The following is a 21,967-nucleotide window of genomic DNA, read 5'->3' as shown; positions in this document are numbered from 1 at the left end:
CAGCAAGGGAACCCCTTAGTGGCATCCCACCTCGCCATAGCCCAAGACCCCTACCTGGTGTCCTTCCTCCAGTCACCTACCGTCTAAACTCAACCGTGCCTGGTGTCTTGCCTCCTCACAGCACACAACCTTGTGTCCTGCCTCCTGTCTCCAGCCACCCCCCAAACTCAACTTTACCTGGAGTTCTGCCTCATTGCCAGCCCCCACAACACTCCTTTACAGAAAGGGGAGAACGTACGTTGGAGTCCCCTTCACCAGGAGCACTCGTGGCGTGTGGGGGGGGGGGGGCTGTGAGGCAGTTAGCACCGGCAAAAGTGAAGGCTTGGGACAGACACAGGGTGTGCTTCTGAAAGCAAAGACGGAAAGGAATTCAGCCAACCAGGGTGGGAGCATTGGTTTCCTGTTCTGCCATGAATACCCTTACTGTACCCTGCCAGTACTTACCGTGGACCTCATTGTATGCTGAAATGGACCCTAACATATTTAAGGTTTGGAGTGGCAACGCCAGCAGTTCTACCCCCCCTCTTCCTTGGGTCACCCGCCTACAATTTTAAGTGTTAAATGCTGGAGCCGCTACATGGTACTGAACCTGCCTTTTACCAGTGTGCCTGCACTGTGTAGGCGAGCGCTCTGTTCTGGAACGGGAGCTATGAACACCCAAATCATACATTTATATACGCGGTGGGTTGTTGTCATATAAACCCAGATGAACCCATTCATGATGAACTATCTTCTTGCCTTTCTGCTATCAAATCCTGGATGTCCTCTCACCTCCTTACTCTTGATACTGAAAAAACTGAACTCCTCTTCTTCCCTGCCAATTCTCTTCCTCCACCCCCCCTGCTTCTATTCTCTTTCCCCCTCCCACCTCTCCTTCTCTTCCCATGCCCGTAACCTTGGTCTCCATATTGACTCTCACCTCTCTCTATCTCACCACATTTCTCTTACTGCCAAATCTTGTCGCTTTCACCTCTATAACATACGTACAATTCAACCCCTCCTTACCTTTCATGCTACTAAACTTTTAATTACCTCCCTCATCTTCTCCAGACTCTTCTACTGTTCCTCCCTTCTCTTTGGACTCCCCTCCTCTCATCTCTCCCCACTCAAATCCATCTACCACTCTTCCATCCGCTCCCTCTGCCTTCTCTCACATCTCGATTCCATCTCCTCTTCTCTCTCCTCTTTAGGTTAGCCCCTGTTTCACTCCCATCTCAAATTCAAGTTCCTCTGTCTTGCCCCCCCATCTCTCCTCCTTTTTAACCTTCTATACCCCTTCTTGTTCTCTCCGTTCTGCTAATCTTTTCCTACTCTCTCCTCCTCCACCTTCCTGTGCCCCCTCCCACTTACAATCTTTCCAACTCCTTGCTCCTTTCCACTGGAACCACCTCCCCATTCACATCCGCTCTTCCCCCTCCTTCCCTTCTTTTCGCTCTTCTCTCAAATCTTACCTTTTTCACTCACCTCCCTAGCACCCTTCGTTTCTTCTCGTCCTTCTCCCCCACCTTCATTCCTCACCTCCTACCACTGCTCTTACTTTCCCTCTCTACCTCCTCCTCCCCACCCCCTGCTCTCATATAGTCCCACTCTTTCCTCTCCTCTTCCTCACTCACCCTTACATTCCCTCTTCTCCCGCTCCTACCCCCACTAACTCCTTCCTTTCCCTCGCTCATCCTGCCCCTCACTACGCCCTCCTCACCTCTGCAATGTTGTAAATTGTTCTTTAAACTGTTTTCGTGTTATGATTCATTTACCATCTCATGCTTGTATTTTGCCTGTTCTTATATAAAGCACTTTGGATTAAAGGGCTATATAACTTCAATAAAATACAAATGATGCATAATGATGTATTATTTATATAGCTCTTTCACCAAATCGCTGTACATAGAACATATTTACATACAATGATCACCCAGCCGAAGTTGGTACTCAATTATGGAGCTCAGAAGGAGGAAAGTTATCCTTGCCTGGATTCGGATCTACATTGAAATAACACATTTAAAGTGAGGCTGTAAATGGCAAATTTGTTTTCGATATTTAATTTTGGGGACACCCCCCACAGCCCTTCCCCCACATCCCTCAGCCGTATTGTATTCCCTTGCCCACCCCCCATGTATATAATGCGAAAAAAGTGCAAAAATACTGAAATTTGCTCTAAACAATTCTGCATTTTCAGCCTCATTATTTTGCAGTTCGTTTTTTTTCCCGAGGTGATACCCCAGATTCGACCGTGCGACCTGCAGATCGCAGCTGCTAGCGCTCAATCCACTTTGTTGTCGTACATGCCGATTGCTTTACGCGGCCTCTGAACCCCAAGGATGTAGGGGTGTCACGGTATTAGTTTTATGGCAGTACGATAACCTTCCTGCCAAATGACAGTATATCATGGTTATCGCGGTATAGCAGGTGGAGTTAACTAATCTTAACAAATATTTTCTTAAAAGGTCAACAATTATCAGATTTATCATCACAAACAAAACCAGGCACCTATGGACAGAATTGGCCTTTTCAACATACTTTCCACTGAAATGCCAGCCCTTGCTTCCACCAAACAACACAAACACACGTGTGGAGAGGAGGAGGGGTGTGGGAGGGGGAGCCCTGCTGCGGCTGGGTAAGCAAACTTAATAGTTTTTCTTAAGTGGTCATTTAGGCTTTTAGCTCCCCCACTGGCTACTGGTGAAGATGAACATGTTGCCATCTTGATAATCTGCATGCCATACATCAATGGAGGCTGATGGTAGTATGCGCTTGTGCGCACACACACACACACACACACTCTCGCTCTTTACATTACAGCCTTTAGTTTACTTGTGGGCCAAAAGGTGTTCAGTAATCACAGACATGTTACCCTTTGGTATGGCAGCAGGGAATACCTGCAGAGATGAGTAAATTTCACGGTGTGACTTATATGTAAATTCAATGATAGAACCAGGGAAATCCCCCATTGTCATATGTTTAGAAAACATTATCCATTATAAATATATAAACCCCAAAGCCGCCAACCCAAAGTTAATCCTTTTCCTTCTTGGCACTGTATTTATTCTTCCTATTGCTAACATATTTATTTTGTGTCAGGCACGTGTGGTTTACGGAAAGGCATTCAAAACTGCACCAACTGAAACTACTTGTACCAAAAAAAACTATTTTATACATTGCCTTTTTGCATTAGAAGTTCTTTAACTTACTATTAAATCAATGCTTATTAGTTAACTTACGAATACGCAGGCAGGATTTTCCAGTTGTAGCAAGGTAGCATTTTGAAACTTGTCTCGGCACATATTTAGCAAACCCTCCAGGAATCTAAGGCGGCTACCGAATTGGTCTTTCATGGCGCTCACTCATTGATCACCTTGAATGAAAGAGTGACTAGTGGTAGTGTTATAATGCACATTTTGAGCAATGAGCTTGCTGCTCAGTCACAGGTCATCGCTTTGAAAATTGGCCTCGACTTGCATTTTTTTGGAACCACATGGCATGGGCATCATGACCTCTCGCTGCAACAAAATGTTTGTTTTGACAACTTTATCCCATTAACGGGATAAAAGTCACTCATGTGCGGTCTGAAAGCCCATGTCATTGGGCCTCATAACGAGTTTGGAGGCAGCCATGGTGCTATTAGCACCATGGCTGCCTCCAAACCGAGCTCCATTACCGGGTTCCTGTAATGGGGACTTACCGGGTAATTCCGACATAGGTGGACCCGGTAAATCCTCCTTGCAGGAACCATTCCCCATTCTCATTTGAGCCCCCATAGGGCTCAATGGGAATGGGGAGGGAGGTAACAACGGGCACATTACAAGTGTCCCGTTGTTACCTCCCTCTTCCACTCGCGGGTCCCGCAAAGGGAACCTCGTAATCCGCCCCGACGGAATGAAGGGGGTCGGTCCCGTACCGGCCCCCTTCATTCCGTCAGCGCCAGGGTTGTAATGAGGCCCCTTGTGTTTCTTTTGTCAAAATGTCATAGCCAACACAGACATACCGAAAGGTTGCATAGTGTTCTAATCACTATAGCTTGTTTACCATCTGCCTGGTGTATTACAAAGGTCTGATGTCGGAGTCACCACTGACCATGTAATCCTAAAGGGACAGCGTTCAGTGGGTGCTGTTGATTTCTTTCTTGATTCTTGTAATACATGTTCATTTACCTTCTTAAAGATAGTGGCAAAAAAAGAAACCTTGGAAAATGACAACGTTAAAATACATATCGGCACAAATATGGCCTAGACCACCACCTCACCACAGCCCCATCATTACCGTTTTCCCCAGGTCTGAGTGCATTAGGACCCTTGTGATGCAAGTTCAGAGGGAGGAATGCTTTCATGGCTGGTGTCACAAATTGAGAATAGACATAAGAAATATCTCACCTCCATTGCTCTGAATACTTCAAATTAAATGTAGCATCTGTCCTGCATGCTTGAATCCAGTGCATATGCAGAAGGCAGGTGAAGGATCAAGCAAAGAAACAACTCTAGTGCCAATGTGCAAATCTACACAGAGGACAGAAGGGGCCGTTTATTTACTAGCAGTAAGCACTGATAGGCCCAGTGTTCAGGGGGAGCTTTTTGATAAAATGTGATGCAAATTGTACATTTAAAAGAATATTTATTCAGCAACAGAGGTCAAAACTATTAGCCGCATGGTGAAGTCACTCATCAAACAGGCCCACTTTGGCCAAAAAAGTGCCCCACTTTGACCCAAACAACTGTCCCACACAAGCATTTCGTCTTTTGGTTTGGCCATGGGCCTATTGCCCTGAAAGCCAGTCCATGCCTGGTCTACAGAGCTAAAGTTGTTTGTGGACATGCATCAGAAGGGCATCCAGTTCCTTCCCCCCTTTGAATTATGGGATGTGTAGTTCCCCATCTTTCAAATTGGTGGGAAAACTACAAATTCCAGAATTCTAAGATAAAACAGAACTGGATGGCTATACGATCCATGACCATGTGAAACTTAAGTTCCTTGAATCTTAACCTTGGGGAGAGTAATTCGATATGCATGACTTCACCGGCCATCCTTTTTTCTACAATTTGCGCCAGAGCAAGAGCTGTTCCAATGTGTGTTTGCTCAGTGCAGTAGGACCTTAACTTACTGAACTACTGGGACATGATGCTGGGCAAGGCTGAATCGATACATTTCTGCTCCTCCTTGCTGAGTGGTTGTTAAGCAAAGTGCTCCTGGCTCCACTGTTTTGCAAGTCACGGAACGTTTTATTACATAAAATGCTCGCTTTCAGTTCAGGCACTCAGCTCACCCTCGTGAGGTCCCTGTGGTCTTGCTAATTACAAATTGAAAATCGGGACATCACCATAAAAGATCTGACCTGTAGCGCAGAGCAGCATGTGAAAACGTTTAAAATCTGTATGCTGCCTTTCAAATAAATAATGCCTGAAACAAAATAACTTTGTTCTAATTTGCCCATGAAATCCAGGTCTGGCGGAGTCTATGAACTGGAGTCTCTGGTATACTTGTAGAGCCAGTCAGCTCATCGTTACCAGCTTTTTCATGGAGAACACAAAGGTTCAGGCACTGGACAGTTTTCAACACAATTTGCGCAAAGTCGGCTGATCTTTGACCCGACCACAGAGAAAGAGCAGTCACAGCAGCAAAGCTGCATTTACTAATGTGGCCTCACTTTCCCTATGCTCTTGTCTGCCAAACAAGGCCCCCTTGGCAGACGGCACATCCAACAGTGCAAGACCAAGACTGCGCAGCACTTGCTTACTGCAGCCTTTCTCAATCAGAAAAGCACACTTAACGGTATCAACGGTATACCAGTGTAAACAACGTGACGGTTATTATTGTTCAATTAAGTTGTTCACGGTATCTTTAACAGTATACCGTTATACCGTTTCATCCCTACAAGGATGGAATATCCCCAAAGTGGACGTTTCGATATTTAAATAAAATAAAATATTCTTCTCTCGAAAAAGTAATTGGAGTCCACTCAAAGCTTTTTTCCATTTTAGCAGGGATGGGCCTGGGAAAGCTGAAGCCAGACTCCCACTAGGCCCACTTCCTTTATTCTGACCCAACAAACATAGGATTTTAATATCGTCCTACTGTGATGATAATCATATATAATCTGCCAGTTGTGAAGTCGGCACCCAGGGTCCTTTTGGGGTAAAGTGTGCTTTGTAAATGCTTTCAGTCAGTTAGAACTTCATCTCTATAATAAAATGGGCTAGTTGTGGTTTCCAAACGATCAAGAGATTATAATATAGTCGCACTGCTGTGATTTATTTATTTATTTAGTATTTGTAGAGCGCACTACAGCCCACAGGTAACGAGGCGCTATAAGGAAATATTAAGAAGGCTTGCTTGCGGGTTACAATAAGTGGCCCAAGGAGGTATGCTTAAATACATTCATTTAGATACATTTGCTTGGTTCCAGATGATGCACAGTGATCGTTACAATTGATTACTCCTACTGTTACAGCTAGAGGATTATCAGGATTTTCGTTCATTTTAATTTCACATACTTTAAGTAGCAGATTGTAAAAGCGCCTTGCACACCTCATCCGGCATACTGTGCTGTAAATCACTAACATTTGGTTTTTGTGCGCTTCAGGGCGCAAGGTGTGGCTGAAGGAGTATAAAGGAGAGTAGGGGGGGACAGGTGCATTAGCGCAGAGCGGGGTTCAAACCAGCATAAAATGGAGCCACACTTGACCCAAACAGGAATTTGCCAGCAAAAACATACATATTTCTGTTGCAGGTATATTCTTCATACACTCGTTTTCACGTTCGAAGACATCGAAAGGCACAAAGGAAATACTAAAGAGACCATTTTATACAGGGGTGTAACACGTGAATGGAAGGTGTCGATGCCTTGCATACAGCTTTTATGCTTTCCAGTCACTCACGCCCCATTATCCTACAATTTTTTGGTGGAGAGGAATACGACTTGCGCACCCACCGCCTCCCTTCCTCTCTGCCAGACAAATGCCCCACAATTTGCACCAGCATGCATTTTCATGCCGGTGCAAATGCTGGGCATCTGTATGGAGCCTGCAGGTTTTATGTGCTATCATGAAGCAGGCGGACTCCAGAGGGAACCATTGTAAACTCTGTGCAAAAGTGCAGGACAAAACTTTTGCACTCCGCTGTGCAAATGATGAACATTTGTGGGCAGGATCCTGGCTACATCCGATTGCTGACGTACTGGGCCCTACCGTCAAATTATAATCCTCTATAAAATGACCTACTTAGAGTGACTAAAACAAAATGTATTAAATGTATTGAAATGGCTAGAAAAAGAGCGATTTCTCTGCAAAGGGGTACATTTGTGCCCTATGAAGGTTTAGTGATATTCATACATTGCGCTAATTGTTGTACTTTTAGGAACAGAGACCGCCGGCTTGTTCACAGCCAGACCGGAGGCCACATTCCTAAAAACGAAAGAGGTATGGCATTCATTCGTCTGCATGTATTAAATAACACAAGTGCAGCTGCGGGTGAATTCAGGTCATTGGTCTTGTAGATGTCTGTCTTTTTAAAGAGTAGGTTTTCAAGGCTTTCCTGAATTTGGTGCATCTTTTCTGGAGTCTCAAGGCACAGTGGGGGAGGGTTTGGAGGGGTATTTATTGGAAGTGGAGGACACTGGATTCTTTGCTGTTTCAGGTCTGAAGATCTGCCTCTCCCTCCCCCACACACAACCTCTATAATGTTTTGTGTACCAGGAATGTGGTCTGTGTATTTCCCTTACCGCACCTTCCACTTACTCTCGTGCTCACTCTCCCTCACCAACCTCCCTAGTGCCCTGAAGTGTCCACGCCAGGCACCTGGACCATTTTCCCTTACATAGCCTGCCCATTACTCAGCTGCCCCTCAATTCCTTGCCAACCTTCCTAGTGCTCTACCCCTTTCCATGCAGTGTTGTGGAAATAAATCCCTTAAATCTAAGGGATTGTGATGGGAATAATTGTGATGTGTCTGTAATGCAAGTCGGACAACTGCTTAAGGATTTCTCAAACTATGCCATTTTATTGTTAAAGAAAATTAATCAAAACTATCCCTACTTCTGCTAAGGAATTCCCTGCCTAGTCTTCAGAGCTAAGGGAACACACTCTAACACAGGATAACTGACCCTCACACTAAACGACAAACAAATAAAGAAATGATATGGCAATTCAATTACATGAACGTTTACAGTTCCTGAATGACCTTCACATGTCCTGAGCAATTTCCCTGTCACCTAGGATTCAAAGTCACTTCTGCAAACCCTCAACCAAAGAAATAAATGTCTTGAATCAGTTCTTGATGTTTCAAAGTCAAAGTAAAAAATTAATCAGCCAAAATTCCACTGACAACAGTCTCCTCTCTTGGGTAAAATATCCACCTTCCACTTCTAGAAAAATGGCCCCAATGGTAATCCTGGCCATGATGCTTTGTCACCTCTTTGAGAAAATTTGCTAAAGTTCAAGAGAAAATGTAATATCCATACACCAATGATACACAGTTATTGATTAACAATTAGGATTCCAGTTTTAGTATTTACAATGGTATGTTTGTCAGGATGACTTCTTAGTGCTGCTGCTTCCACTTAAAATACTACAGTTCTACTTGCTTCACCATGAGAACAGTCATATTTGTCCGACAATATTCTACTTTGTTTGGACAACTGCAAAGTTGCATCTACTGACAACCATTCATACCACCACAGATTCTGTGTTTTGGACTACTACCCTGGCTTCAATGAATTGTACTTTTAGAAAGTCTTCAACAAGATATATTGTAAAGCACTTCCACCTCTTCAGGTAGGCAAGGCACTCTTCCTCTGAAAACGTTTCTTCAAAGGGTTAGCCTCTTTGCCTCTCTTGTCTATCTGCCAGTATATCAACCTCAGTTTGCCTTCAAGACTCACTTATCTCTGGCTTCCACAGTCTTGGGCACTACAGGTTGAGTCTGCTTCAGAATAGTCTTGCCAGCCCCCTTTCCCCCACTTTAATTGCACCTTTGTGCCAACTATCAGCCCAACCAATTACACAGAAGCCTTGGTGCCGCTCTTGGGTTCAGGTAATGCTTGCATGCTGTTGTTTTAGGTCAATTAACTGTTAGTAACTTCACAGTACAGCTGAATTGTTCTTTAGCTCTGAGAAAGTTTGGTTTTGTTGTTAGTATCGGGCACCTCTTGGCATGGGTAATGCTTGTTTTCTGAAACCTCTTATAATTGAAAGGTACGTTGCATTCAAGTATATTATAGGATTCAGTCTTTCTGTAGGAAACACAATTAGGCACAGGTGACCTTGTCTTGATATCATTTTCAAGATTTAAAGATTGGTACAAGATTGTATTCCTGGACGAGTGAAAGAGTTAAATCTTTCTTTAAGACTCATAATTTGGCACACAAAACCACCCCTTGATGTACTTTTCACAGATTAAAGGTTCCCACAATTGTATTGTCAGCGCTTAGTATTCAGTAATGGTCTCTGCAGCGTTCACTCCCTTAATTGGAGACACGCGACCACTCCTCCAGGTAGAAACAGTCTCTTTAATAATTGAACAACGGTTTTTAGGAACTTCCAGATTACACGCAAGTGCTACATTTCCATTGTGCTGACATTTTAGATTCAACAAATGTTTTACTCGCTTTAATTCTTAGGTGAGTTATCACAGAGCTGGATACTGTTACCAGCCATGCTTGCGCAATGTTTTAGAAATCTGTACTTCACTCACTGGGCTCTCTGACACTTCCTCTGGGGGTCACACTGCTTTCCCGACTTCTGCTGCTTCTGACTTCCTTAGGACCCACACCCTTCCTCTGTGAAGGTGTCTCCGGTCTGGCCACATGTTTTTGAAGCCTTTCTTGCTCCTAATGCCTGAGGCTTGAAAACTGCTCCTCGTCTCAGTCTCCAGCAAAGTCTCTGCACGGCAGCCGCAGCAATCAGGCTTGCATGTGGAAAACCAGCTCCCGTGCACGTCTTCCACTGAGCAGCCTCTGCACTTAAGAGTTTGGGGAAACAAGACTCTCTCAGAACATGCAAGTGAATTCTGCTGTCTCGTCATTCCTGCGTCCCCCTTGTGTTCCCACGTCTGCTTGGTTTGCCAGATTTGTGCCTTCTTCCTGCTACTACTGCTATGGTTTTCACTCCATTCACAGTTCCAGCTCCTTCTACTCCTTCTCCTCTTATTGCCTGCACCTGAGGGGACCTTTTATGCCTCCCAGGTTCCTTCGGGTGTGAGCTGTTAGTTTCAATTGCCCCACTACTGCAACGGCTGTTGGGCTTCATTGCCTGACTGTTACAACTGCATGCCTCTTCAGCCCCTTCTCGTCTCAGTACTTCTAGGATTCTGTGACTTTTAGTTCCTTTCTGTAACCGTGTTTCTTGTCAATTGAGTTATTTTTAAGGGTATTTTTATTTTCTCTAAACTCATTAAAATATGGACTCTGAGAATTAACTGTTACAGAGGAAGGTAATTTATTGAAGACAACATTTCCATATTTCCTTACATTATACCCTTGGGAGTGAGGAATGTGTTTAGTTTGGAATAACTAAAAGGATCTTTCCCTTGGCAAGGCTTGTTCAGATTTTACAATATTTGTGTCCATACCATTCGTTTTAATATAAGGGTCAATGACATTAAAATGGCAATAAGCCATTACCTCTTTTGATACCTTGGGAAGGTTCTTCCTTCCAGAGGAAAAATACTGTGTCTCACCCCACGGAATCTCTTCACCACCCTGGCCCCTGCCTTCTCCCAGGTGATCCCAGCCCGGGGGGTGCTGTACAGCGGGAGGATCAGGTATCATCCTTCTTCATGCCACCAGGAGACTTTAGGCAGGGTTCCAGTGAGGGATCTGCAGGATTCTTCACATAATGTTAGAGCGATTGGCCAAGTATTTCCGGTTGGCCTGTAAGTGTTGTCACACTTTGTAGTGCACACACGCCCACAACCCATCCCCTTTGCTGTGTACTTATGGAGATGGAGGCAGCAAAGGATGCAAATCAGCGATAATTATTGAAAAATATTGCACTGGGAGCGTGCATGTCCATGCCCAACGCTGATCCACCAATCGCGCGTGATCCCGACCCCATCAGCCTACGTTTCTTGCGAGATGGTGTGCACAGAATCTGATCAGCAGCACCATATGCTTGCAATGTTTAGCACCCCTACCATTAATGTGCGTGCGCATTTTTCTTGCAGGGCGCTCCTCTCATGTCTGATCACTGTGTGGCGTTAACCTTGACTCTTGTGTTCTCTTTGGGACATTGGGTCAGTGTCCAGAAATCTACATTGGTCTCATCTGGGACTCACAGCATGGGAGAGCTTTCCTCCCTGGGGCAGAATTCAAGCTCTGCAGAAAACTGGTGGAGAAATGTTACTTACAAGCTCCCTCAATGATGGATCTCACCTTTCATGGCGTGTGGGGCATGATTTCTTCTTGTGTCCTGTTACACCAACATATAATGTTATACATGGAATATGATCAAGAGACCCAACAGAGCACCCTGTGATCCCGGTTTCAAACCTGGTCAAGATGGGCGGTATTTCGCGGGTAGATGAAAAGACAAACTTCTTTTGTTATGGGGAAGGGCGAGACTTTTTACAAGCCAGACCTCACTACATTCATAACAATACTCTCCCCCCCCCCTATGGGTGTGGCATGAATGTTATGATACTTGGGGTCTTTAGGATCAGGGATCCTGGATGTGTTTCTTGTTGTTTGATCTACAATGACAATACTTCAATGTTCTACCTCAACGAGCAGGGGGACAAGACTTATAATCTCAATATCTCTCTCTCTGGCTCGCTGTCTTTCGCTCCCTCTCTCCCACTGTACCATAGTGAAGGTTTTCCATAGCAAAGCAGGTAGTTGAGAATTGTTCTCCGACATGAGCTTTGAGAGTAACCTGCACTTCCCAACTTTAAATCCTTCTGCTGGGCTGACTTAGCCTTTCATCCTTCCAAGGTTGATCAATCAAATCCCATAAAGAATGGGCTAGCAAGACCACCTAGTATTAGTGTCTGAGGAGTCTGGCATCAGTCAAAAAGAGAATATTTTACTTCGATCGCATGAAAATGGGAGCGTTTGACCAGTGTTGTCCGCAAGATCTTTGAGCAGAGGGGCACCCCATGTCTGGATGTATTGACAATCATCTGGAAAAGCAATGTCTCCCGGAGAGCAGAGGGCAAGGATCCGCTGGGGGGGTCTGTATGCCTTTCCTCCTTCTCTTTTTGAAGGTGTTGCTCAAATGTAGTGGCAACTGCCATAGGGCCTGATTGTCCCTGACTGCCCAGATGCCTCAACTTCCTCCCCAGCAAGACCACCTCTAGCAGAAGGAAGGGCTGACTCTTTGCCCCTCAGTTGCTGAGCGGATCACCTTGGTTCCGAAGAACTTTACTTTTGGGATGGTGCGATTGTCGGGAGAGGCTATAGAAGTGACCACAGCAGCCCGGAAGTCTTCCACTAGGAAGCAGCATGCGAACAAAGGGACTAGATCCATTGGCTCCCAGAGAATGGGAATCAACACAACTGAAGGCAAACTGCCCAGACATTCTTCCCTTCACATCCCATCTGGCCAAGTCTGGGATGGATATGGACTCTTGGCTCTTTATGCCGCCAGTACCATAGCGCTGGAGGACTTTACGCCGGCCAACCCAGAGATCAAAGGGAATTTGTGTCCCAAAGAAGCTTCATCTCCACATCCAACCTAGGGCTCGAATATTGTTCCTTCTACTCAGGTTCACAATCTCTTTGAAACTTTTGCCTCCGCTTACTAGAAATTTGTGACGTATTGGTTTTCGTTCCTAGTCGCACTCACCTCGGCGCACAGGATAAGCGTGATACAAGCTTTCAGCTTTGAAACCCATCTTCTTAGTCTCCTCAAGTACAAGTTGGTTGGTTGGTCTTGCGCTCATCTAGACCAACCTCTCACATAAGTGGTTACTGGCATCCACCCCAGTGAAGAAATCGACCTCTGTTGTATGCCAGCCTCGCAGTCAGTCACACCCGTGATCATATATTCCAGAGCAGTGGAGCACGGGTGCAAGAGTCAGTAGGGGGGGGGGATACCATGCGCGCTTGTGAAAGTGTAAGTTCAGCGCCTCTCCTCGCCAGGCCCGGGCCTTGAGATGCAGGACTGGGTCAGGCTGAAAGCTGATAGCGCGCGAACAGCTGCCGGCCGCTCCCACTCTCCCCACGCAGAGCCTGCAGTCTGCTATAGTCTGCGTTCCTCCGATAGCCGCCTCTCCCGTCTCTCTGATTAGCCGGGCCAGCGTGCCTTCTGAGCCGCTTTCGGCTTAGGCTCAGCGCGGGGGCGTGTGACGCAGCATTTCCTCTGTCGCTGCCGTGGGTTTGTGACTGGGCGGGAGGTGGGGGGTGGGGGGGGATTTGAAGGGAGCTCTGGCCGTGCCCCGAAAATCCTCTAGATATTGGGAGTTCGTTCTTTCCCTACAGTGTTTTCGGCGGTCTTGTAGGGACCCCGAGTCCTTTAGTGGTTGGCGGAGGGGAGGGGGGTGACTCCATGGTCCCCTGTTCCAGGGCAGTGAAGAGGAAGCACCCCAAGAGGTGTCCATAGCGAGTAATAAGTAAGGGCGTGGGTAGATGACCAAACGGTGACCCCAGGGTTTGGCAGCAAGAGGTTTAAATTGATTGTACCTGAGGCACTCTGGTGTGAAGGAGATGCTTATATGTACACCCCGCAGCCATCACGCAAGCCTCCAACTGCCACCAGTCACCAAGAGGTTGCGGTGGAATGGATCTGGACCACGATGTCACTGAGGTTTTTTCCATTTAAAACGAATAGCTGCATCACCATAACAATCACTCCATGAAGAACATCTACAGAGTAACAATAACTTATGTGAACATATAGAGAATAATACTCCTAATGAACTTACAGAGAATAATAACTCCTAACTACAACGAGCTTCTTTTAACTACAAACTGCCACGAGGCATGTCCACAGAAGCTTTTAGCCAGCGCCCAGTCCTAGGGGATGCCACCTTCCTACTTGCATGGGTGAAGCAGCTAGTCTGGCAGGAGAGGCCCATCCCGTGTCTTGAAGACACAGATTGCACCAAATTAAGTTGCAGTGACCAAGAGGCCTTACATGGCAGGTTCCTGCCTGGCGATGGTGGAGTGTGCCACTTTTAAAGCCCTGAGCCATGAGTCTGCAACCTGAGCTCTCCGGGTGCTTTGGACTACAACTCCCATGATTCTCACCCATTGCCTTTGCGGGCTCGGGTTGAAGGGAGTTTCAGTGGAGGACATTTTCGAGAACCAACGCTTGCAGACCTGGATCCCTGCACATTCTGCGCTCTTGAGCATCGTTCCCATTCCATGGCTCTGGCTGGAGAACCCACTATGATATGATGTGGTATTCATAACACGCCTTTACACAAGTTTTTTTAGACGCGACAAGCCAAGGAGGAGGGAAACAAGGAAGGACAAAATAGCGATCTTAATAGGCCTTGTGTCATTCAGATCGCACAAGTGCGGGGAAGAGGTAAGGGGAGACGTGCCAGGGGGGAGAGGAAAGGGGAAGTGCAGTTAACTCACAAGTGCAGCCAGCGGGTGGCTCATAAGCGCAGTGAGAAGGGACTGTAGGGTTGCAGATACAGACCTTAGGTGCTGAGGAGCCCAGAGGCAGTGCAAGGGCAACTGGACATGCGGAGCCTGGGCCCGAGTTCAGAGCGTTACCCGTGCGCGGAGCTGTCGGGTGCATCAGTAGGGGAGAGGAAGAGAGAAAACGGAAGCAAAAAGGAAGGTCTTCAGTTGCTGCCGGAACCGGAGGTGGTTCTGCTCAAGTTTGAGGGAGGCAGGGTGGCTGTTCCAGAGGGAGGCCGCAGCCGAGGAGATAGATCTGCCCCCAACTCTCTGGGGGGTTGGGTGGGAGAAAATAAAAATCTGTGGCCAGGGCCCCTCTAAACTAGAAAATAAATCGTTAAATTGTTCAAAAGTGATTAAGAAAAAAAAAAAGAAAAGCTGTTTTCGGCCTACTCCAATTCCTTTCCCCCATAGAGAAAAGGGTGCTTCCATTAAACTCCCATAGCGCGAAAACCGCTGAAAGGATTGCGACCAAATAATAAACACGATAGCACAAAGCAACGCAAATGTGCCTTTTCTTTGTCTGGAGTAAATCCATCCAGTATTGTTTTTTAAAAAATGACAGAGAATGAGGTGCCCTCGGTTCTATTTTTTTTTCCATGTCTCCTTTGCAGCATCTTGGGATTTTCAGAAATGAAAAACCGCCATCTTGTTTATTCATCGGCACAAGCTGTTTTTGCAATAAAATCAGACATTTTGCAGTAAATTTAAGGGGATTATATGTGAGGGTCCCAAAAAAACAATTTTCAAAATATATGCCAAAAGACCAAGTGGGTCATTGTTGCCTCCCCTGTTTGCAATAACATTTTCAAAATAGAGTTTAAATGTGAAGGGTAAAACAAGGCAAAACTGACTTTACCATTCTTTTTCTCTCTTTAAATAGAAATGCCATCTGCAAACTATGCTTGCAGACAACATTTATGATGGATTCTTGTGGGATGCACATGCTTTTATCAGATGATTAAGAATGGGCGAATTGCATGGGCATCTGATAGGGATATTGGCTATGGGATATCGCCTGTAGGCCAGGCCCACTGGCCCAGGTCTTTTAGCCTAATCGGTGCAGTGGGGACAGTGGACACTGCTAAAGATCATAGCCAGTGGCCCGCGGTCCTTTGGTCCAATTTTTGCAAAGTAGACATGGGCGAAGGCCATGGCTGGTGGGATCTGGTAGATACTGGGCAGAGAGGGATATGAGTAACGGCTTTAAGTAGGCCATGGCCAGTTGGCCTCAGTCTTTTTTTGTAAATTGGTTCAACATAACTTTAGTCAGGACAGAGTTACGATGATTTGAACCATTGCAACAAAACCCATTGCAGCGAGTCTGGGAAGTGACGATCATCTTAACTCGAGTTCCCTCTCGAGTTCCTCGGCCCAGATCACGGAAGGAATCAACAATGACATCACAAACGACATTCTGAGTGACATCTAGGTGGGGACTCCTGAGTTAACAGTACGGTCTCATCCCAGGACCACTGAAGTTCATGAGTTATATTACATACATGTATAGCGAAGAATAACTGCTTTGTTGTAGTGGTTGTCATCCTTTCTGCTCTGCAATCCTTTTACGTGTCAGCGTTTCTTTTTCTCAGTGATGTTATCCTCTGGCTGATGCTGCTAGTTTGCCAACCTCTGGCTTGTGTTGCAGTGGGCGTTTCTCCATGACTCTGTGATGTGCAATCCTTTGGCCTGTGTTGCATTGAAGTCTTCTCCTTGGTGATATGCTATGCACTGGCTAGTGCTGCAGTGGAGGCTGGGGGAGGGGTTCCTCCATGACTGTGAAGTGCAATCCTTTGGCCTGTGTTGCACTGGTGGTCTCCTTAGTGATATGCAGGGTACCTCCACGACTCTGCGATGTGCAATCCTTTGGCCTGTGTTGCATTGGCGGTCTCCTTAGTGATATGCTATGCTCTGGTTAGTGCTGCAGTGGTGGGTGTGATGTGCAATCCTTTGGCCTGTGTTGCATTGGAGGTCCCCTTGGTGATATGCTATGCACTGGCTAGTGCTGCAGTGGAGGCTGGGGAGTTCCTCCATGACTGTGATGTGCAATCCTTTGGCCTGTGTTGTACTGGTGGTCTCCTTGGTAATGTGCAGGGTTCCTCCATGACTCTGTGATGTGCAATCCTTTGACCTGTGTTGCACTGGTGGTCTCCTTGGTGATGTGCAGGGTTCCTCCATGACTCTGTGATGTGCAACCCTTTGCCTTTGAGCTGTGTTGCATTGGCGGTCTCCTTAGTGGTATGTGGGGTTCCTCCATGACTCTGTGATGTGCAACCCTTTGGCCTGTGTTGCACTGGTGGTCTCCTTGGTAATGTGCAGGGTTCCTCCATGACTCTGTGATGTGCAATCATTTGGCCTGTGTTGCACTGGTGGTCTCCTTGGTGATGTGCAGGGTTCCTCCATGACTCTGTGATGTGCAACCCTTTGGCCTGTGTTGCATTGGTGGTCTCCTTAGTGATGTGCAGGGTTCCTCCATGACTCTGTGATGTGCAATCCTTTGGCCTGTGTTGCACTAGTGGTCTCCTTGGTGATGTGCAGGGATGACTCGATGTGATGTGCAACCCTTTGGCCTGTGTTGCACTGGTGGTCTCCTTAGTGATATGCAGGGTACCTCCACAACTCTGCGATGTGCAATCCTTTGGCCTGTGTTGCATTGGCGGTCCCCTTAGTGATATGCTATGCTCTGGCTAGTGCTGCAGTGGTGGGTGTGATGTGCAATCCTTTGGCCTGTGTTGCATTGGAGGTCTCCTTGGTGATATGATATGCACTGGCTAGTGCTGCAGTGGGGGCTGGGGGGTTCCTCCATGACTGTGATGTGCAATCCTTTGGCCTGTGTTGCACTGGTGGTCTCCTTGGTGAAGTGCAGGGTTCCTCCATGACTCTGTGATGTGCAATCCTTTGACCTGTGTTGCACTGGTGGTCTCCTTGGTGATGTGCAGGGTTCCTCCATGACTCTGTGATGTGCAACCCTTTGGCCTGTGTTGCACTGGTGGTCTCCTTAGTGGTATGTGGGGTTCCTCCATGACTCTGTGATGTGCAATCCTTTGGCCTGTGGTGCACTGGTGGTCTCCTTGGTGATGTGCAGGGTTCCTCCATGACTCTGTGATGTGCAACCCTTTGGCCTGTGTTGCACTGGTGGTCTCCTTGGTGATGTGCAGGGTTCCTCCATGACTCGATGTGATGTGCAACCCTTTGGCCTGTGTTGCACTGGTGGTCTCCTTAGTGGTATGTGGGGTTCCTCCATGACTCTGTGATGTGCAATCCTTTGGCCTGTGGTGCACTGGTGGTCTCCTTGGTGATGTGCAGGGTTCCTCCATGACTCTGTGATGTGCAACCCTTTGGCCTGTGTTGCACTGGTGGTCTCCTTGGTGATGTGCAGGGTTCCTCCATGACTCGATGTGATGTGCAATCCTTTGGCCTGTGTTGCACTGGTGGTCTCCTTGGTGATGTGCAGGGTTCCTCCATGACTCTGTGATGTGCAATCCTCTGGCCTGTGTTGCAGTGGTTGTCTCCGCTGGTTTCTATCCACAATGATGTGGTGCTGGAGAGGATGGCAGCAGTGTCTCGTCTCGTCTGTGATCGGGTACCCACCAGGTGCCGCTGTGATTGTCACCTCAGTTGTTTCAGTCCTGTGGGACGTGGCTGCCTCCTCTGTAGTGTGCTTGGTGTTAGTGGTTGTTTCCTCGGCCATGTGGGATCCATCACTTTGGGCGTCAGTGGTAATTTTCATCCGTCACCTATGGAATGGACTGCAGTGGGGGCCTCCTTAATGCTTTCTCCTCGCCTGGCCTGCAGTGTCTGCCTCCTGATTATTTTTCCGTGTCTGTGGCTGCAGCGCTCCTCTCCTCACCACCCTTGAAGATGTGGCTGCCGTGGTTGTCTCCTAGAAGCTCATTAAGGGGCATTTTAAAATCCGGCTTTCTGGCTCTAAAAAGAATTTCAAGCAGATGGAGGTCTGCGTCCCTGTACTCCACTGAAGAAGGGAGCCGTCGCAAAGACCTCCTTATCCACGAGCAGCTGTGGATGGCCAGAGGAATCCAGTTCAGAAGAGCGGAATGTACAACGCTAGTCTGTGCGTTCATTATTAGAGAAGGCCAAGCGAGTGGCATGATGCCTACCGCGCTGCGAGCTGGCTGTGGCAGCAAGCCTCGCCCCTCGCAAGCCGCCTGCAATAAGGTATGACATGGATAGCTGCCGCCATCTGGGGTTCCGGGCGACATCTGCGAGTGAAGCCCACGCTGTCTATGTCGTCGCCCAGAACCACAAGGTCAAATTCACCCTGGAGTTGGAAGCTTCCCATCTGTCATTTGTTTTATTTGACACCATTTCGGTGCTAAACGCTCTACAAATACCTAAAGAAAGATAGACGGGTCGCACCCCATAGCACCCCGCATAACAGGGGGTGTAGAGGGGAAGCGCGAAGGACTATATACACACCAGACAAAAAACCAAAGGCCTCATTACAAGTTTGGCCGTGCTGGAAAAATGGCAGAAAAGTTCAGTTGTAATTGCTAATTGGTTATTTATAATGCGCTTAATACCCAGAGGTTTCTAAGGGCGCACCGGGGATCAAACCTGTGTTGCTCTACGTCGTCTTGCTTCCAAGGCGAGCACGCTGCCACTGAGCACTATTGTAATTGGTTAAGTTTGAGGGTAAAGTGGAAGAAATACCTCCTGCACTTGGAGGATTTAAGGTGGGAATAATTGCCGCTAGTGGTAAATTCCCCAAATCCTCAGTTTAGTCCTGGGGGTCAAAGCTGCCCTTACCCCACTCATAATCGGGCAGATTTGCAAGTGTTGGGAATGATAAATGGATTTGGCGGTATTTCCATAAGGGAGTCCCAAAGTTCTCTACCCTAAAAAGGAATCAAATCTACCTGACAGGAAATGCTGTATCCTCTGCTGTGACGTTTTAGCAGTTGATAGCGACCTCCATCACAGAAGGGGATCCAGCATTTGGAAATGCAAACAGATGGCCCAGGCTTCCATGCACAACACACAATAATTGAGTAGTGATGCTGTTTTATTATAGTGTGATTATTTGGTAGATGAAAAAATATTTAAGTAACAGTTTGCCCTGTATTTTCCTTCCCAGCGATAGAAACGCAGAGTACCAGCTCGGAAGAGATTGTGCCCAGCCCCCCATCGCCGCCCCCTTTGCCTCGGATCTACAAGCCCTGCTTTGTGTGCCAGGACAAGTCTTCGGGTTACCATTATGGTGTCAGCGCGTGTGAAGGGTGCAAGGTAAGTGACGTCACTGCTGTTCAGATCCTGTGAAACGCAGACTGTAGGGTTATCATTGTCTTACTGCGTTCCGGCCCCATACCAGTAGCTTAGTGGGCCTTTACAGATGTTAATGTCACTGCGGTGGGACCAACTACATTAGCTTCAGGGTCAACTTGTTGGACAACCCCGGCTACGCCTCTGGTCCATACTACAGGCTGGCGGTTCAAAGCACATGTTCTGGCCCTACAACCAATCGGTCAGAAAAAAGGGTTGGGCCATACAATAAACTGAGGTCCTAGTGCAGTCCTCGTCAATGCAATGACCATAATACAAGCCCGCGTTTTAATTCAGGCAAAGCACCTGCTGCCTAGGATGGGCCTTACTCTGTCATCTTCCTCCTCACTGCTGGGTTCTCGCTACAGCCATGATCAAACTCACAACCATGCTAGTCTTTGGTGCTTCATCCTAGTCCTTAATCCTTCTCCTTTATCCACCTTCTCCTTTGTCCCTTTCCTTCTGCTTCTTTTTGTCCTTCTTCATCCTAAATATTCAGCCCCTATCCTTGTTCCTTCTATTGTGTCCTAGTCCCCTATCCTTGTTCCTTCTATTGAGTCCTAGCCCCTATTCCTTAGTCCTTTGTCCTAGTGCTCCTCCTTTGTCTGTCTTCTCCTTTGTCCTACGTTTTTGGCCCCTCTCGTTAGTCCTTCTATTGAGTCCCAGTCTCTGGTGCTTTGTTTTAGTCCTAGTCTCTCTCCTTTTACTTAGTTCTTCTCCTTCATGTTTGCCCCGCCCCTTTGTCCTTCTCTTCCTCTATTCTACTTCTCCTTTGCCCTAGAACATCAAGGGTGGCCTTTCGAGACAGCTGAAGCCTCTCCCATTTCCTCAATGTGTGGAGTTCCACAGGGATCTTGCTTGTCTCCTACCCTATTTAACATATACATGAGACCACTACTCGATCCTCTTGACGGACTGGGTGTCCAATACGTTAACTATGCAGTTGACACCCAGGTCATTTTCGAGGTGACCGACATTTACACCCGACGTCAAGACCATGAATAACATCTATACTGAAATTCAAACTTGGTTGGCCTGCAAATCACTTGCATTGAACTATGAGAAGACTGAGCCTATTTTCGCTTCAGGTCCTCGTTGAAAGAAAATTGACTCCAGGTACTCCCATTTCTCCATCATGAGCAACCGGAACCCTGTCAGCAAATTAGTGAAAACCTTAGGTGTCATGCTGGATTCCGAGTTGTCAATGAAACAACACGTTTCTAGTGTTTGCTCCTCCTGCGACTTTGTTATTAAACTACTCCACCAGATTAGGCCCTATTTCACCACAAAAAACAGACCCCTTCTGTCCACTTCATTAGTTAACTCGCAGTTAGATTATTGCAATAGCCTGCTCATCGGCACATCTCAATCCAATCTTTCCTGTCTACAGACCATGCAGAATGGTGCCATCAGGACAATTTGTGGATTGGCTAAGAATGACCATGTATCGAATTTCAGAAAAAGGTTACACTGACTTCCAGTTAAACAGAGAATCGGGCATAAGATTCTATCCCTCACTCACAAATGCCAGAACTCTGCGGCCCCACAGTACTTGGGGAGGGGGCGGGGGGGGATGATTTCCTTCCAACAGCCCACAAGAGATTTGCGCTCTAATGACCTCAATATACTGCACCAACCTCGTTTCGGTCTTAAAAAAAGTTTGGAGGCAAAAGCTTTGAAATTCAGACACCTCGGGAATGGATGCCACTCCCATCCGCCTCGAGATCCCTCTCTTCTTTGACAGTTTTCAAAAAGACCATCAAGACACTCCTCTTTAATTCAGAAGAGGAATTTTCCCTGTGCCTGACCTCACTGCATCCTCCACCTATGAACCTTTGGATCTCTGGTGATTTGTCCTTTTTTTGTCCGCTCTGAGTCCTACGGGCATGTAGCGCTCTATAAAAATGTAAAAGTAAAGACAAAAAGTAATGAATTAAATGTACCACATCGCAAATGACGGTGCAGGAATGGGGGTAGGGCTGAGGCGGTAATGGAGTCCGACAGGAAGGTAGGGGGCTGGCGGACAATGTCAGTGGAAATAAGGGGCTGAGGAGTGTGGAGACGCCTGGTATAAGGGGGAAGAAAGGCAACAGAGTAAAGTGCCCCCCCCATCAAATAAATACTGTTCCCACC

At 46.9% G+C, this 21,967-nt stretch overlaps 1 protein-coding gene across 3 annotated transcripts in view; it reads left to right on the top strand.

The window, feature by feature from the left end:
* RARA (retinoic acid receptor alpha) overlaps positions 1 to 21,967 on the top strand; it is a 513,885-nt gene that overhangs the window by 430,552 nt on the left and 61,366 nt on the right. For 2 of the 3 annotated variants that reach the window (XM_069634570.1, XM_069634571.1), the window contains one exon: positions 19,650 to 19,798. In XM_069634570.1, the coding sequence (XP_069490671.1) occupies positions 19,650 to 19,798 (149 nt within the window). Of the gene's footprint in view, positions 1 to 7,388; positions 7,407 to 19,649; positions 19,799 to 21,967 lie in introns of those variants that run through there. The other variant, XM_069634572.1, reaches the window with a different exon arrangement.

This window comes from Ambystoma mexicanum, chromosome 13 (genome assembly GCF_040938575.1).
Source record: "Ambystoma mexicanum isolate Mex_15411 chromosome 13, UKY_AmexF1_1, whole genome shotgun sequence".
Lineage (NCBI taxonomy): Eukaryota > Metazoa > Chordata > Amphibia > Caudata > Ambystomatidae > Ambystoma > Ambystoma mexicanum.
Note: the sequence above shows the minus strand (reverse complement) of the source record. Positions and strands in the feature narration are given on the sequence as shown.